The sequence below is a fragment of the Balaenoptera musculus genome, chromosome 5 (genome assembly GCF_009873245.2).
Source record: "Balaenoptera musculus isolate JJ_BM4_2016_0621 chromosome 5, mBalMus1.pri.v3, whole genome shotgun sequence".
In the NCBI taxonomy this organism is placed as follows: Eukaryota; Metazoa; Chordata; class Mammalia; order Artiodactyla; family Balaenopteridae; genus Balaenoptera; species Balaenoptera musculus.
In genome coordinates, this window is record NC_045789.1 from 39879955 (window position 1) to 39899408 (window position 19454).

Here is a 19454-nt window from a genome sequence, read left to right on the forward strand (position 1 = left end):
TAGTCCCCGCTTGCCGCAACTAGAGAAAGCTGGCGCGCAGCAGCGAAGACCCAATGCAGCCAAAAAAAAAAAAAAAAAAAAAGACCAAACAAAAAAAACTGGGCTCAACTGCTTTCCAGAGAAATGACCACGCTGGACAGAGTCAATTGTAGAGGAAATTATGACGATGAAATCTTCTCTCACACTGATCCCTCTGGCCACCATGCCCATCCATCAATTTCCCTTCATCCAAGACATATTTTGCTGCTCTTCCATACCAACTACCCTCTCCAGCAGCAACAGATTTTCTCAGCTCTTCCTCCTACAGTCAAAAGTGACTGATTATCATGATTCATGGTAAGGAAATAATGGATGATAGAAGACCAAGTGTTTGTGGCATAGTTGCCTTTCAAAACTTTTTCCAGAAATTATTGCACAATACAAAATTATGAACAATAGGAACACCAGACAGAGTTGTAAGACTGTCAGAGGAGGCCTTTTTGGATAGGTGAGCATTTTGGATTCCTTCACAGTGAGCTATACATAGAATAAGCCCTATTTTCACTGTTTAGCTCTAAATCCAGTAAACCAAGAAAAATAGGCACATAAAAGCAAGGGAAGAATCACTGCTTGTCTTCTTTCTTAGGTGCTGAAATACTCAGCCATTATCAATTCTCCAACAATCTACCGAAGGACCATGACCTACACCTTTAATTCTGCCACATATATCAACCCAACTGCTTGTAATAAAGTTATGTTCTTCATTTCTCAGGTTAAATATATATTCTTTTGAAAAACTCTCCCTGAACCTTGAAGTGGTTATAGGTGCCCCTCCCGTGGCTTCCTAATGGTTCTCTATACTTTCCTTATTTAAATACTCATTACACTGTACGGTAACTGCAATTGTCTATAACAGCCACTGGAATTGAGCACCACCTTCATGGATATTTAGCATTATTTGTCTCTGTGGCAGAGACTGCTAACTCTTTTTTCATACCCACGTTCTTCTCTGCTCCCAGGATAAAGCTAGGCTGCATGCCCAGTCTCCTGTGCAGTTAGGAATGATCATGTGACTCAGTTCTATCTAACAGAATGAGAATAGAAGTGATAAGAGCCATTATTAGTCCATCTAATACTTCTATGCAGTACTCTATTTTATACTGCCTTCTAGGTGACTGGGAAGGAAGTGACCCCATGATAAATTTTGAAGCCAAAAGTTAAAATTGCAAAATCACTGGCAGCTTAAGTTTCTAAACAGTTTTTTGAGGCAGACCTCCTCACTTACCTAGAATCACTTTGGACCTTCACCTGAGAAAGAAATAAGCTTCTTCCTTTTAAATTTTTTTTTTTTTTTTTTTGCGTGGAGGGGGTGTCTACCTTTTTATACCATCAGTTATAGCATCTTTTTGTTTCTTAGAATCTAGCATAATAACTACAGGTACACTTGAAATAAATATGTGTTGAAAAAAATGAAATGAATGAATGATTAGGGTGAACATCTCAAGAAATAAACTGTTTTTGTCAAACTAATATTATAAAAATAGCTAACATTTATTTTATGCTTACTATATGCTACTGCTTTCTAAGATTCTTTCCATAAATTATCTCATTTAAACCTCTTAACAATGTTATGAGATAGGTGCTACTATTATCCCATTGCACAGATTAGTAAATTGAAGCTTAAACCAGCTTAATCACTACCTAGTGTATCATAGTTATTTGGTAGATGAATCAAGATTCAACCCAAACAATGTAACTCAAAAGCCTATGTTTTTTTTTTTTTCTTTAAACATCTTTATTGAAGTATAATTGCCTTACAATAGTGTGTTAGCTTCTGCTTTATAACAAAGTGAATCAGTTATACATATACAATAGGTTCCCATTACTCTTCCCTCTTGCATCTCCCTCCCTCCCACCCTCCCCATCCCACCCCTCTAGGTGGTCACAAAGCACCGAGCTGATCTCCCTGTGCTATGCGGCTGCTTCCCACTAGCTATCTATTTTACATTTGGTAGTGTATATATGTCCATGACACTCTCTTACCCTGTCCCATCTCACCCCACCCCCTCCCCATATCCTCAAGTCCATTCTCTAGTAGGTCTGTGTCTTTATTCCCGTCTTGCCACTAGGTTCTTCATGGCCTTTTTTTTTTTTTTTTTTTCCTTAGATTCCGTATATATGTGTTAGCATACTGTATTTGTTTTTCTCTTTCTGACTTACTTCACTCTGTATGACAGACTCTAAAAGCCAAAAGCCTATGTTTTTAACCACACTGAAATAAATAAATGCCATGCCTAGGTGACTTCCATAAGCAATAAAAAATTATTCAATAAATAGCAGAATAAAATATTTTATATTAATAACACTATCTTTTGATATAATTTCTAGGAAAGAGCTGAGAGTTCCTAAAAATTTATGAAGACACACAATACCATCTTATGTGTCTTTTTAAATGCCAAAAGACTTAGATGCTACATAGAAAGTCAGTTATAGATTTGAAGCTGAAATTCAAGTTTCAAGGTTTCTAGTATTATTATTATTTTTTTTTTGGCTGTGCCTTGTGGCATGCGGGATCCCTGACCAAGGATTGAACCCTTGTCCACTGCATTGGGAGCACAGAACCTTAACCACCAGGGAAGTCCCTCCAGTATTATTTTAAACACGCAATCGGGGTTTTGGCTGCTTCTGGCTCATATACTTTATATTTCCAAATATTTATTTATTTATTTATTTATTTATTTTTGGTGTGCTGGGTCTTAGTTGCGGCACGCAGGATCTTCATTGCAGCATGAGGGATCCTTAGTTGTGGCGTGAGGGATCTTTTTTAGTTGCAGCATGCGTACTTCTTAGTTGCGGCATGTGCACTTCTCAGTTGTAGCATGTGAACTCTTAGTTGCGGCATGCATGTGGGATCTAGTTCCCCAAACAGGGATTGAGCCCGGGCCACCAGCACTGGGAGCGTGGAGTCTTACCCACTGGACCATCAGGGAAGTCCCCTGGCTCATATACTATAACAGAGAACAGCAATTGCCTTAGAGATCTCTAGATTTCATTAACTCACAAGTTTCATTAGATATATAAAAGTAGAGTTACTCTTAAATCAGTAATCAATTTTTGCACATTTAGAGGTCAGACCTCAGGTTATAATTCACTTTGTTCTCTAAGTTAAGAAAATCCATTGTGATCTAATATAGTGTCATCTTCATCATGTCCAGAAAAACCCTCCCCACACAAGTGGATCAATATCTGTTGTAGAAAGTCTAGATTAGATTAATTGGGTTAGTGCCTGTTTGGATTTTAGTCATTTTATCAGGAGTGCCAGACTGGCTTCTAAAAATCAATGCGTTCCAGTGTCAAGTTCTAGTACCCAGGGTATGTCACAGACATTCACTAGTATGGCCAAACTTGAGACTTGGTTATTATTTAAATAATAATATACTTCAGGATAGAAGTAACACAAATGGTTCCAAAAAAGTACTAGGAATTTATCACTAAATTCATTTAACAAAATCTGTATAACTGTCTTATTTTTAGGATAGCTGTAATAATCATACTTTATCTGTAACTCAGCTGCTTACCCCATGTTATAATATCTGTAACTAAAGCCACAGTCATCTGTCATGATTATTAATGAAAAATAGGCAAACAATATTGTCACAAACTTAGTTTAAATCTGTTTTAAAACATTTTTCATAGTGACCCAAAAGTCCTAGGGGTATGCAGGGTAGATGGAAGACTTTTTAAAAAATAAATTCTTCTGTACAGTATAATTTTAAACTTTTTTCTGTATGTAAATAGAACTTTATTTTAAAGATTAAAATAGAAAAAATATTAAACAAAAACTGAAAAAATACAGTACTATAGGATGTTTACAGTAGTGTTCTATGAGTAACAGAAATAAAGGATGCATTAGTGTATGTTCAAAATTGGCTACATACATCACTTTCCGTGTTTGTTTTTTCAGAAACAACCAAAATCAACTTTATTTTTAAATCTGTTCTAAATAAAATCTGTATCCATGTAATTGCAAACACTGTAGAAAATGGTTTCTGGAGAGAGTTTCAGCCTAGATGAACTAAAGTTTCATTTTTAAAAGTATAGGATACTAAAGATTTTAGTTTGATGTATATTAAGTATAAAGCAGTTATATTTTGAGATAGACCTCCAATATATTGCCAGGAGAACCCTGGCTACAGGCTGGAAAGTCTTGTTTACAAACCAGGTACTGTCCCCAGAGAAAGGAGAACCTAGAGGTGCTTTTGCCTTTTGCTCAAGAAGAAAATACAAGTGTCAGTTTAGAGACTAAGTTCCCAAACTAGCACAGGTTGTGGAATATTTGGGAAGCAAGGTGCAATTTGAATAAGAATATGAAACATCAATATTAGGTTCAAATAATTAAGTTTAAAATGCACTAAATCAGATATATTAGGTTCTAGTAGACATGAAGATAGACAGTACAGATGGAAGAAAAACTTAACTGAGAAAATTATATTTATTAACATAGGTTTTCAACATATTAGGTATTATGGATTGAATTGGGCCCCCCAAATTCACATTAAAGACCTAACCCTTCCTGTGACTGTATTTGGGGCCTTTAAGGTTAAATGATGCCATAATGATGGGGCTATCTGATAGGGCTCATGTCCTTTTAAGAGGAAGAGACACCAGGGCTCTCTCACTCTCCTGTGTACAAAGCAAAGGCCATGTGAGGACACAGAGGGAAGGCAGTTGTCTACAAGCCAGGAAGAGAGGCTTCACCTGAAACCAACCCTGGAAGCATCTTGATCTTGGACTTCCAGCCTCTAGAACTCTGAGAAAATTAATTTCTGTTGTTTAAGCGCCCCTGTCTATGGTGTTCTATTACGGCAGCCAGAGGAGACATCAGGAAACAGCCACCAGTATTCCTTTCTAACAAAGTAGTGTGGTTTTGCATCTTGAGTAGCTCAGGTGCTTTGGAAAGAGCTTCCCATTACCTACCTGAGAATCCAGCCTCTTTGGGTGACATACACATCCATTTTTGCTGTGGCCCCACCAATCTCTCTAAGCCCATTTCTTGTCATTTTGCTGCCCTCACAATATGGAGCTATTTACAGATATCTATTCTACAATTCCATATCTTTCCTCTGCTCTGAATTCCTTTCCCCAATTTATGTACCTGGAAAACTCCCACCAACCTTCAGCAGCCCAGGTAAGGGTCACCTCTTGCTTTGCACAGCCTCCCCCAACTCCTCTAGCCAGTCACCACTCACTCCCTGGCACTAATTGTATCTGTGTTTTCTGAGCACTCAGTGCTTACATGGTAGCCTGTCACAATTATAATTTTGTTTACATGTTTCTCCCAACAGATGTGCAGTTTTTAATAACAAGGATAATGATGGAGTTTGACTCTCTTTACTGAGTTGAGAAACTCAGAGAAAGTTTCACTAAAATAAATTGAGAGCCTCTTTCTAGGACAGGAGGGACACACATTTCAAGGGTTTTAATACTTTCATTTCAGAAATACTATTAAGAGAGAGGAAAACCAATCCAGATTAAGTCTACTGAACATTTTCAGCTGGCTAGGAATGCTTAGAAGAGTGAATTTTTTTCATTTCATTGTGATGTTTCCTCCAGTATTATTGAAATAGCCCTCATCAAAATATATGAAGGTCAAGGGCATTCTTATGCCTGTAAGTGCCAATACTGAAAACAGTACTTCTGACTGGAAGCAAATCTAAAAAAATGTTGAGGATTTGTGAGCAGGCAAAAGCCTAAACTGAAGGAACACTGGATCAGGAGCAAGGAAATCTGATTTTTCAGTTCATCATCTGCTACTCATTAACAGTATCCCTTGGTTGATACACACACACACACGCACACACACACACACACAGGAGGTGTAGGTATCCTTTTATAGATAAAGGGTACCTACACACACACACGTACCCTTTATCTATAAAATGAGCGGTTTTATAACAACTAAATTTTTTCCCGTTTTAACATTTTTCAGGATGTTCAATTGTTCTTCATCGAATTATTTAGAGTTAGCCTATAATATATCACTACAGGATTTATTTAATGTGATTTAAACTTCATTATTTTAAATACAGGTTATGATTTTGATACATGAAGCTGAGGATAGTCAGTACTACTGACAGCACATGGTCCTGGCCCAACCCTGCTTGGCTAGAGATATATTTTACTGAATCACTCACCAACTCGTCCAAAAATGCGCTGCAGCACTTACAATGTGTCAGGCATCTATGCTCACTTAAACAACTCACTTTAAAGTAAGAAATTAATCCATTCATGGGCAAATACATGGTCCTTTCAAATTCCGAAGTGTCCTCTGATATAGGAATTGCTGGGTTTTCATCTGATTCTGTGCTCACATGTCTAAACATCAGTGTAAAAGATTAAAATTTAAAAGTACTATGTCAAAATTCCTTGTGCTTGCACTGTCATAAAAGATGATCCAAAAAAAGAATAATAATTCAAAGTTATTCACCCCAAACTATTACTGCTTTATTAACAGCAAATCTTTAACAAGTAATAAGTAGAAGAAAAATTAAGAAACCTTTTTTGGAGGCGGGGGGAATGATTGTAGTCTATGTTTGGTTTGTATAAGAATTAGTATTTTCTTGTCAATATAACTATTTTATTAATTTCAGTCATTATAAGTCTACAAATACTAGTAACATACTAATATCAAAATATTACTTATCTTAGAAATATTACGAATGAAAGTAATTTTCACTTTGAGGCAGAGTTTCATTTGAATTAATCAGAAGTTTTTGCATCTTCTTATTTATATTTCCAACTTTTTGTCAAAATAACTACATTGCACTGAATACTATTTGTGACTGTAGATCTTCTAAGAAATTCCACAGAGGACAATAGCCAAGGCAATTCGATGATATCCTCTTTTAACAGTTTAGAGGGGTCATGTGCATATTCTCTGACATCTGCAATTTCTCAAATTTTAGAAATATTGAGCTCGAGCTTGACCCATTGTATCCTATCTTCATTACTAGAAGGTACGTTGAGCTCACCAAAGAGTCAAAACGTTTGTTCAGTTTCCTTTCAATTCTCTAGCCAACTCAGCCCCTGAAACCTCTGTTTGCTCCCCTAATCCCTTGTTTAGGTTCTAGATGAGACCTAATTAATCATTTGATTTGTACCCATTCTGTTTAACAACCCAGCCCACCCAAACCACGCCAGAACAAGAGTTCATAGGAAAAAATATTGAACATTACTCATACTTCTGTTTTATTGAACACGGTCCCCCATATCACAGTTTCCATACTGGATCCCCCAGATTCTACATTTTTTCACATTAACCTCAGTTTGGTAAAAATGATTTTATGTTCAGGATAATACCTTACTGTGAGTATTACATAGTTTAAAACAAGGTACAAGAAAAGAACCCTAGAGTAAGAGTTAAGAAACAAAAGGCTTTACTCCTTTGCCTCTGATCTCTATATGATGGGGGTCATGTTGCTTCATGTCACTAAGACACAACTTCTTCATCTATAATGATAACCCCCATATTCCTCACTGGTTTGCTGTGATGAAAACAATAGCAGGTATGGAAATGCACTGTAAGTCTCATGATATCAGTTTGGGATACTTTTATTGATTTATTTATGAGATCTTTGGCTGAGGCCATATGAACTTGGACCTAACTAGAGGCAAAATATGGCACCACTGTCTAACTTTGGGTAATATGCATTACACCTAAACATTGATTTTGTCATACTTAAGTGAGGATAATCCTACCTCACAGGAATATTGTAAGCATTTCATAAGATAGCGTATATATACAAATTCTTAGTCTAATGCGTGGCCCTGGTAAAAATATGCTAAAAAAATAGCAATTTCAAAAAATGAGTAGAGTTTGTAATTTCATTGCTATCTTTATGTAATTCGATTATACTAATGAGAACTTTGTTAAATTATAATGTCTGAGGAATTTAAAATACTAAAGCAGAACCTTGATCCAAATTCCTAATTAAATTCTTACATTTTAATACAAGGAAAATAGCCTCAAGAACATACTGTTAGGGATGTTTATGTAAACTGATCTCAAACATTTTTTCTCTTATTTATATATTTTATAGATGTAGATGAAGGAAAAACACAGAAGTGATACCTCAGTTCCCATCTCCTTTCATTAATTGATAAGCAATGATCACAGCTAAGAAAGCTTGCTGTACCTACAGGGAACGATGGAGATTTTTCCTTTCTCTAATTGCAACCCAGAGATTTGTGGCTGAGAAAATAAGTAAACAAGAAAATAAAAAGACCAGTAAGAAACCACAAAGAAACATAGAAACTATTCCCAGGGGACTATACTGTGTATGCTGGTTGGATGTGTCCACACTGTCTGGTTTAGCACTACATCCATATTTTATGTGAGTTAGAGTAGAGAGAAGCCCCCACAGAATTGATATTGAAGGTGTCTCAGAAATTACTTAAAATTGCATTTACAGTTTTCCTTCAAATCTTTCAACTTACTTCTGAGAAAAGGAAAGATGTTTTGGCTATAGAATATATCTTCTAGCAGATGTCCATTAACATTTCCACGTGAAGTAAGTTTGCCTGAGGGACTCAGACACTCTGTTACAGCTTCGTAAAAGTCAAAATTAATATTCGACAAGTGTAATTTGTCTCTTGGCCTCAATTAGCAAATTCGTCATCTTGAACCAAAGTAAACAATGAGAAAGAGTGTGAAAGATGCCAACGAAAAGAAGGAGACCAGGGAGATTGGGTTGACCTCAGTCTCCATCAGTTTCTAGCAAACCCCTCTACTTCTTAGACTACTAAGCACCACAATGCTTTAATTTTCTCCTACTTACCAAGGGCTTGGTTTCATCTTCATCTTTGAAATAATAGAGTTGATCTCCTTTGAGCACAAACCAACGGGTATGCCAAGTCTTGACAAAGCCTCCCTGCTTCCTCAGCCACCCACACTTCATGGCATTGTTCCGCCCTTGGCCTTGTTGGGGGTTCTCCATGGAGTCATTGTTCTCCTCCATTACCAAGCTGATGGACTTTCCTATTTAGCAAACAGACAACAACAAAAATAAGGTGTTCTGATATATTCAATTCCCTCTTAAATTACCCCGGTCCCTTAAAAAAAAAAAAAAAGCTAGAGGTAGAGTGAAAAATGTAAATTAACTCACATACCAAATTTCTAGAAGCAAACCACAAACCTGACAACAATATTCCTGGAGAAAACTTGGACAGAGTTCCTTGCGTCTTCCCACTCAGCTGTGAGATAATATCCCTTTTTTCCTAAGTAGAATTAAAGAATGGGAAAGTTCTAGAGATAATGGGTTAAGAAGTAATTTGGGGAAGGCAGCTATGCTCACCACTACACCACCAACGCAAGAGGCAATTTCTGAAGACAAACTAAAACCGCCAACAAAAACATGACTCTCATGAAAATGGGCCTCTGTGTCTGGTGTGCACTGATTGGGACCTGCTTGTGCAGCCCTGTGATTATTTGAGCAAACTTAGCCTGACACATGTTACAGTTTAAAGGGACTATTTTAAAAACCTCAGTGGAAGACATTTGTTTTACATATGTAAAAATTTCTCAAGATGTCTCTGCTCCCCTTTCCCCCAAAGTATCCCCTTGAGAGTTTCTTTGGCTGGTTAATAATTAGTGCAGCTGAGAAAGCTTAAGAAAAAAAAAAAAAAAAAAGAAAAAAAGTCCTGCTTGGCCAGTGAGCCTCTTTCAAACTTCAGGAGTGAGTGGTGTGTTCCAGTCAACTGCATAATGAAGAAAATTTCGAGGTTATTGTGAAGGAATATAAGGTCATACACACTGTCCATAGCAAGCAAATTAATTTATCATAGAGGAAATATTAATCTACAGGTGAGAGGCTAAACCACCACAGTAGGAAGGTGGATTTTGGGAGAGCCAGGGGCAAGTGGTTAAGAACAAAAGACATTTTCCTGTCCTGAAGGCTTCCTGCAGGTTCTTGCCAATGTTTATTCCTAAGCACTTTTTCAGAAAGTGAAAACTACACTCTTACCCTTGTATCTTTCATGAGGATATAAGGATACAGATTAATTAATAAAACATAGATTACTCCTGTTCTGGTATATTCATGCACAAAGCTTCTATTTTTTCAGCAGGATTCCAGAAAACAAGCTGTCTTTCTATCTAGTCTTTATTTTCGCTACTAATTTTTCAATTAATTTATGTGTACACAATCCTAGTTATAAATTCCATGAAGTTTCAACTGTCAGCCCTTGTCTGTTACCTTTCTTCCTTGAAGGTACAGGGTTAAACCTTGGACTTCTGGTTTCTTTGAATTTAGTCCTGCCCTTCCAGTTACAGGGAAGAAGCAGAGCTAAATACTTCTTATTTTGACCATTTCAACCATCCTCTCAGGAGTTTTGCCTCTTCCATTGGCATGCATTCTAATCTAGCTCCATCCTTGCTTTTATCGTCATCTCTTCAACCTACTTTTAAGCTTCAAGTAGGTCACTTGACTGCCGTCTATCTCATTCAATATCCACTTCTTCCTTTCTTATCCTGAAACATCCTTCTGATGAAAAGGCCCTCATCTCTATAAAACGTCTTGAAACTTCCTTCTCTCCATAGGGCGTTCCTATGGCAATCACCACTCACTGAAGGAAACAGTCTCCCATCGTGTGTGTGCATGTGTGTGACCAGACTGGATCATGCCTGATGCTTCAAGTTTGTTACGCCCTTAGGGCAGGAACTTTCATCTCTTTTCTTTCACAGTCCTTGACCTAGTATAAAGAGCCAAGTAAATCTCACTTTAAATGAACAATAAATGCTGTATCATAATTTAGATAATAAGTATGCTTATCTAGACCACTCTAAATAATCTTTTTTGGTTTCCTGGTGTTTAAATTGTTCACATCTACAAAACTTGCTATTTCATCATTACCTATTTATTCTTTAACCAAATACATTAACTTACAAAATTGAATAAGCCCTTAAAACAAACATTCCAACATACATCCACTTGCACACACACAAATCTAGAATTCATTGCACAACAACAAATTTTTTCTTTGCAGCCCTTCTTTTTTTCCCTCTCATATTAATGCTTTCCATTAAATTTGAAAAATCTCCTCTAAAAGATTTCAAGGTAAATATCAATCTACCATCAATAATATAAAAAATACAAGTGTCCAATTCCACATTTGTCTACTATCAATCCTTAGTAAAAAAATGTGTGCACATTTGAACACGGTTTATGATTCTTCTTGCATGTGTTGTTTATAAGCCTAGTGAAACCAATGACAGCATCACTCACTGAACTCCTGGCTATAATGCCCATATTTTCATGACTTCAGAATGCAACAGAAAGTGTTTTAATAGTACTAGTTGTAACAATTCATTAAAACAGAAATGAAAACAGATTGTATGCTATCCCTAAGGGAAAATAATACCACAATTTTTGCTGGTTGAGTAAAGTTAAGTTTTACTAGGATAACCATAATTTTTATAGAGGAGTCTTGATATTTCTTCAAAAATCAAATGCTTCAAATTCTACCCTTCATCTTTAAAATAAGGATGTTGGACTGGATGATTTCCAACTATGGTCCCTTCTTGCACCCTGAAATCTACCATCTCTGTAATTCCATAAGCATAAGGACACCAGATATCCTCAACACTTAGTACAAAGTCTGCCATATGGTGAAGCTCAATCAGTGTTTGATGAATTAATAAATTTTGCAATAGGTTTGGTGCTAGATATCTAAAAGTGAACATGATCTCCCTCTGAAAGCTGATCTTGCCCAACCCCCAATCTTAGTAAAGGCTACCATGATATGCCCAGTTGGAAAAAAAAAAAAGTGATCATTTTAGATTCCTGATTCCTCCTCACCCTGAATATCAAATGTACCTGTAAATTCAGAAGATACCTCCAAAAAATATTTCAAATCTATCCAGTTGATTCCATCTCCATCACCACTCTATTACCCAAGCCACCATTGTCTTTGACTGGATGATTCTAATAGCCCTCCAACTGGCCTCATTGCTTCCATTTTTAACCACAAACACAATGAATCATGCTCACACATGTTTCATTCTCCACAAAATAGCCAAAGTGAGCTTTTAAAAATTAAATTAGATAATGATTCTCTACTCTTAAATTTTTGATTGGTTTCCATTGTACTTATTTTAAAATCTAGAGTCTTAACCATGGCATACAAGGTTCTGAATCATCTGACACCCATTTACTGATCTAATCTAATCTCAAACCATCACCTCCTCATTTCCCCCCACACCACACACACACACACACACACACACACACACACACACACTCACTTAAAAGCTCTGATGCAGTAACACCAGGTTACTTTCAGTTCTGGAAACACCCAAGCTCCTTTATGCCTGGAGTTTTGATGCTTGCTGATCTCTGCCTAGGCTGCTCTGTCTCATGCTCTTTACCTGGCCCACCTCTTCTCATCCTTTAAGTCTCAGCTTAAAACCTACTTCCTCCAACCACCATTACAAATCACCTAGTGAATTAGCTCCCCTCTTGTTATTCTCTATCACTGAATTCTGTCCTCTGTCTTCCTGACACTTCTCTAAATTGCTGTTTGTTTAGCTGTTTATTGCTGATCACCCTTGCAGGATCCCATATGCTTCAACAGGTCAAGAACCTTGCTTCTCCTCACTGCAGTATATCCAGTGCTTACTTGGTACTCAGCAAACAATTGTTGAATCAAGGAATGAAGCTATGTAACCATCTCAATAGAATTCCTACAAAGAATATTTTGGAAAGTTGTGAATTTCCATTTAATGCCTTAAAGAAGGTGGTCTACCTTAAGAACTTGATTTTTTTTCCTCCTTTGACACAGGACACTTCAATTAGCATGAAAATTGTTCTTAAACACAATGTTAAAATCATAAAACTTAAGTGATCCTGAAATTGCCCTTTCTGAAGAAATTCAAAACTGCACCTCTTAGCTTTGGCAGGAAATACATGTAATCAATTCTGGTTTTGCATGAAGGAAAGTATGGTTCACTCACTCAGATTCTCAGAGAATGTTTTAACTAATCTCCACTGGGAAAGTACTTTCCCGTGGTCAGTCAGTGGCAGCTGGGTTGTATATGAGATGCCAGTAGGACCATCGACCTCAGTGTTTAGCAAAGCAACAAAACAGTAACATAAATAAATGGTTACTCTAAACTAAAACAAAAGCAGAATTAAGTTAACTTGTGTATTCATAGCCTTAATGATAGCTACTGTACCATGCTGGAGCTCAAAAAGATCCCATCATTTGATGGGCTAACAGATTTAAATTATTTTCCAGGGATGGAAACTGGTTTGTACATCTACTCGTATAGTACTTTTTTGCAACCAGATGAGCTAGGAACACATGCTGTGAGTATTACATGGTGCGACCAGAAATGAAATTCATGCTCTTAACAGAATTTTCTAGAAGTCCAACAGCCACACGCATAGGTATTGATATTTGTAACTTTGTTTCAACAAAGAACCTATAAACAGGCACACAAACAAAGATGTATCTAAATAGAATGCCATATGCCATAGAGTTGCAATGTGTTCGAATTTACCTACAAGATGACAATGTTCAGCAAACACAAGAGAACGGCAAAGGAGGAGGAAGCTAGAGGGAAAGAGGAGGAGGGAGAACAACTTAAACAGCGTTCCACCACAATGCCTCCTTTACACTCAATGAACATGTGCTCCCACATATGTGGGACTAGCGGGAGGTGCATTTTTACAGCCAGCATCAGCTCCCTCAGCTCTGGTGGGGAGAGTATCGCACCGCACACACGTGATCCCAGAGCTTCAGAGTACACACGATTTCACACCACATGGCTGCTCAACACAAATAAACTACTCCAGTTGTTTAAAGAACAGTGATCTGTTCTGTTGCTAGGAGAGAAAACAAATACAAAACCGGCAGAGTTGGTAAAATACTGCAATTTGTGAACAATTTGTGTAACTTTCAAGAGTCATTTTGTTCACATCCAATTGTCACCTTTTGTGTTGACGGTGGAACCTAACTCCTTTGTAAAATGAATGTGATTGCACTGTACATGATGTATAACTACAGAGGGTCAATATTTATCTGAATTCTAACCCATTTCTTATTTTAAAAAAAACTGTTCTGTATCTGTTGCTAACATGCTGGTTTGACAAGCAATAGTATATTTTTTTGAGCTGTATGCCTAAATGCTAGCATATAGCCTTTCTATAGGTAATGGTTCACACCACAAAAACACACACAGGGAATTATATAGTATGTGTACATATGTGTATGTATTCATTCATATGTGTGAATGCAAGTGTGTGTACACATATATGCATACATGTGTGTATGAACATGCATGTGTGTGTGTATGTGGGTATATACACATTGTGTGTGTCTTCTCCCTAGAGAAGAAAACCCTTAAAAGCAACATATTTGTTAAGATTCTTTTCTCATTTTTTAAAATACTAAGTTCCATGCCACTGGAAGACATGTAAGGATATTCCTGCTGATCTGACATTCTTTGATGAAGCAAAGAACATAAAAGAGCTTTGCCATACGAGGTTCACTGAACAAACTGGTCGTGGTATACTACTGTCAACCTATGAAATTATATTTTTATTATTTACCAGAACATTTCTTTAATAACCGCAATTATTTACCTGATTAGAACTTAAAACTCTTTAAAAATTCTAAATATTTAAATAATTTCAGGACTGATTTCTCTCTCTCTCTCTCTTTCCCCAAGCAGGCACTAAGGAAAGGCCATATGAACACGCAGCGAGAAGGTGGCCATCTGCAAGCCAGGAAGGAAGCTTTACCAGAACGTGGCCATGCTAGTACCTTGATCTCAGATTTCCAGCCTTCAGAACTGTGAGAAAATAAATTTCTGTTGTTTCAGCCATCTAGTCTATGATATTTTGTTATGGCAGCCAGAGCAGACTAAGACAATGTACGTTTACAAAAAATGTGCACGAAAATATTTAAAGAATTACATCTTAGTAGCCTAAGTAACCGCTAACTAAAGAAAACTGATGAGTGAAAAACAGTGCACTTTCTGTACCTCGCTCTCTACCACACCACCTCTCCACTGGAAGAATGAATCAAACTGTGATACCTACAAGGGAATCAGCACTCTAGATCCCATATTGCAGCAGATCTAGTGGAGATTGTTTTAGCTCCAAGATAAATTCCAGGAGGCCAAATCTGTTTTCAGGAAGCAATCGAATTTTTAAAAATACTTTGAAAGGGTTTTCCACACTTGGCTGTTCTCACTGTGTGATTAACTTCTATTCATCCTTCAGCTCCTCTACGAAGGCTTCCCTAGAGCCACTGCCATCCCCAGTCTGGATGTTCCCCTTCCACAAGCTCCCATGTCACTCTGAACAGAGCCTTTGTCACATGTGGCCATATGCTTATTTCTGTTCAGTCTTCTACACCAAAACTCTTGGAGGATATGGGCTCCCTGAACCCTCCACACCAGCATATACTAAATACTCAAAGGTTTGTTGAATAAATGGAAGGGAATGAGGAATGAATGAATAAACAAATGCATCGGTCAGTCTTTGGGGCCTAAGAGAATGGACCTCAGAGGCCTCAAGGCTCCCCATTTTTGCAGTGCAAAAATTTGATGTTATAGACACCAATGAAAGGACTTCAGTCCAAATTCTCCCATCTAAATACAACCTTTTAAGTTTTTAGTGGCTTAAAGCTAAACGAAACTTCAGAAACTGTTGAGCAAAGAGAACTCCCATTTGTCTCACTGGAATTATAACTCGAGTTAAAAATAAAGAAACATTTCTTCTTAAAAATGAAGAGTTTAAGTGTGAAGAAAACAGGAGAACTGAAAAATGTACAATAGTCATGAATGCAAAGTTTAAGATAGTCACCAGAAGAGCATACCTGGGGGAAACTTAACAGTAGTAACTTTGTAAATGTGCAGTTATTTTCCTGAAGAAACACTAAATATCCTGTTCCTTGATTCATTTGAAATTAAGTTGTCCAAAACAACAGAGAATACACAATAATAGAAAATTATGTACCTGTTGGGATGGATCAGGAATGTCAATCTACATTTTATATTTTAATATAAAATATAAAATATTTCCATATTCATTTGGTAAGAAATCAAAATGACTTAATGGGATGAACCATTTGAAAAAAAGTTTAAATATTTATTTTGTTTTTGTTGTATGTTTAATGTCTCAGACTTTGTAGAGAGAATCTGCTCCTTCTTAAGGAGGTTTTAATTCAACAGGGAGAAAAGTATTTTAATACATATTTAGATGTGTTCCCCCACCACCACATCAGTATCTGAGGGATTAGTAAAAAAAAGAAAACCACTGGAATTCCCAAGGCTGATAACCTGAGTAGAAATAAAAATCAAATCAAAACAAATGCGTTACCATTGATGGAATTGAGAGAAATGACAGATACGTGGCAAGTGTGCAGCTACTCTTAAGCTCATGACAGACATTATTAATTAATCACAGTTCTCCTTCCTGAGGGACCTAGATGCACCTCCAGATGGCTTCTCAATACAGCACTCCAGACAGTCACAACAAATCAATCATATGTGAACAGGAGAGAGAGACTCTTCGTTACTTTGATTCTGTAAATAAACCAAGAACTGAAAATATCCCCCTAACAGAAAATAGAAACTCAGGTGATCCCTGAGAGAGAGAATGCCATTTGAAATGAGAAAAGAAAAGAAAATCAACTTATTTTTTTTCTTTTTAAATTGAGGTATAAATGACATAGTATTATATTAGTTTCAGGTGTACAAAATAATTAATCAATATTTGTATATATTGCAAAACAATCATCACAAGAAGTCAACTTAATATCAATCACCATATATAGTTACAAATTTATTTTCTTGTGATGAGAACTATCAAGATCCACCCTCCTGGCTACTATCAAATATGCAATACAGCATTATTAACTATAGTCACCATGCTGTACATCACATAAAAATACGAAACGCTTCTCGAATTTGCAGGGCCCATGCTTACTTCTCTGTAGTATTCCAACTTTAGTAAACATGCTGCCAAAGCAAGCAGGAAAGTCAACTTCTTTTAATGGAAAAAACGAATAGTTTGCTGAGAGCTCTAAGATGGCAACTATCATTGCATCATATGGCCACAAAGAACAAAGCAAACGGATCTGAAGCAGGGAAAAGGAAATAGGAGTTGAATGTCCCTTGTTCTATATTAATTAACCCCATCTATGACTAGACCCTTAAAAATAGGATCAGAAAGCAGATTTTATAAACAACTCAATTTTTAAGCTTTTGTGTGTCTTTCTCCTCCCTCCTAGTTCATTTTTCATTGGTAAAACTTTATTCTGAAAAGCTGTCTCAAGGAACAAAGAAAAGAGACTTTCCACCTAAATCTGAAAATTAATGGGATTATAGTACCTAGAGGATGGGGCAGCAATGGCAGCCATGAAGGGGAGCTTTTGTACACAGTCGGCAGAGTGAAGAGAGCAAAACTGAAGCAAGTGGCATGCTGAGGAAGACAGTCAGGCTAAGGTGGGAAGAACCTTCCCAGCTGGGTCCTCCTCTCATAACAGGAAAATAACCTCTGGGCCTGTCAGTTAAAGAGGTCCTCCATCTCTATCCCCTGATGGTCACATTTTTATACTTAGACAAAAGCCTGTCTAAAATATTACTTTTGATGTCAGATTTCTTTAGTGAATCCAACCCAGGAAAGTCAGTTATGCTGTCGATTACATTATCATTTCAAGGTTCTCTATGGGGCCAGCTTTTTACTCAACCACACTTCAAAGAAAATATTATACAAGTAGGTAACTTTGGCAGAGGTAGTCATTTGTCTACGATGAACTCTCAAGTTTTCTCCTTCAAATGCAAGCCTTGAGGTGCTTAATGATTTCCAATAAGAACCACTTCTTTTATTGTCAATTAATCCTGTGGGTTGAACATCATCAGCTTTGCTTTAAAGCTCTGGAAAATTATGGGCATTCTAAGTATATAAATCTTGTCCTAATAACTGAACCACGGTTACTCTCCCAATGATTTATTATATTGAAGTATTGACAATCCAATTTTTTCATTATAATTTGAGGAAAGTGGGGACAGGTCAAAATGAAAAAATCTGACTGCTCTTCCACTTCATTCGGCATCATTCACATTATGATGGACTTTGATGTGTTGAACTTTAATCATTTAGGAGGTACATTATTCTCATATAATTTGCATACATTTTAGTTCTTCAAAGTATCTAATTAATTCACACTTCAGTTTTAGATGAGCAGAATAGAAATCTAGCTTTACTGCACCTGAATATATTTAATTAAGAGTTCCATGAAAGATAAATAAATCCCATATATAAAGAGCCATTTTTTAATTTAATTTTTTATTTTATACATTGTAAAAAGCCATTTTTTAAAAATAGGAATCTTGGTGGGACATCTAATATTTGGAATGTCCAGAAACCTATCCTTGGGGAACCCTCTCTCCCTCATTCCATGTTGTTTCTGATGGTAGTACCATCCCACTGCCATAGGGTGGGCCTGGACTTGATTACGCCTAGGTTCTGAGCTCCCAAGCAACAGTGACCAGCCCAGGAAGAGGGCATGTGACTGAAGCAGTGCCAAGTAGAGTCCTTCCTTAGGACAACTGTAGTGACGCTGGAGGAATGAGCATCTGTGATAAATGAGGCTGACAGCATTCATCTCCCCTGGCCTGTAGAGGAAAGTGGTCTGCACAATGAAGTGATGCAGAGATAAGCAGATATGAGAAAAGACTAGAGAGAGCCCTGGAATATCCATCCTAGTTCTAGCTCCTGAACTCCTGACCTTTGTGTATCTTCCTTTGATCCTATGAGATATGTCTTACTCTGCCCGGCAAAGTGAGCAAATAAATTCCCATTTGCTTAATCTAGCTTGAGTTGGTTTTAATCACTTCCTACCCCAAAAGTTTTTCTTAATATCCAGGAAAAACACAATGAAAATATGTGTGGGAAAAATTTCTTTAAAATAATGAAAATCTAGGCTTACAACACATAGAGCTTCCCCTACCTTGCATCATACACAAAAATTAATTCAATATGGATATTAGACCTAAATTTAAAAGCTAACACTTCCTGAAGAAAACATATGAGAATAAATTCACAACCAGGGATGAAAAAGTTATTTTTTAGAAAGGATATATAAAGTAATAACCATAAAAATTTATAATTTAGAAATTATTAAAAGTAAAAACTTCTGTTCATCAAAAGACATCATTTTAAAAAAAGGAATAGGCAAGCCAGACATTGTTTGAAAATATTTGCAAAACATATATCTGCCAAGAGACTTACATCCATAATATATAAAGGATTTCTACAACTCACTAATAAACAGACCAAAAAAAAAAAAAAGTTTAGAAAATGAAAATAAATTAAATACCCTTTACAAAGGAAGATATAGAAATGTCCAATAATCTCACAGAAAAGTCCCAACCATTAGTCATCAGAGAAACGTATATTAAAATC

At 36.7% G+C, this 19454-nt stretch overlaps 1 protein-coding gene and 1 pseudogene across 1 annotated transcript in view; both read right to left on the reverse strand.

The window, feature by feature from the left end:
• The window catches only part of ARHGAP24 (Rho GTPase activating protein 24), a 522903-nt gene that overhangs the window by 427280 nt on the left and 76169 nt on the right, over positions 1-19454 (reverse strand). The window contains exon 2 of the mRNA XM_036853846.1: positions 8817-9016. Within this exon, the coding sequence (XP_036709741.1) occupies positions 8817-8996 (180 nt within the window). The 5' untranslated portion in view covers positions 8997-9016. The remainder of the gene's footprint in view (positions 1-8816; positions 9017-19454) is intronic.
• Positions 16931-17017, reverse strand: LOC118896195 (annotated as a pseudogene).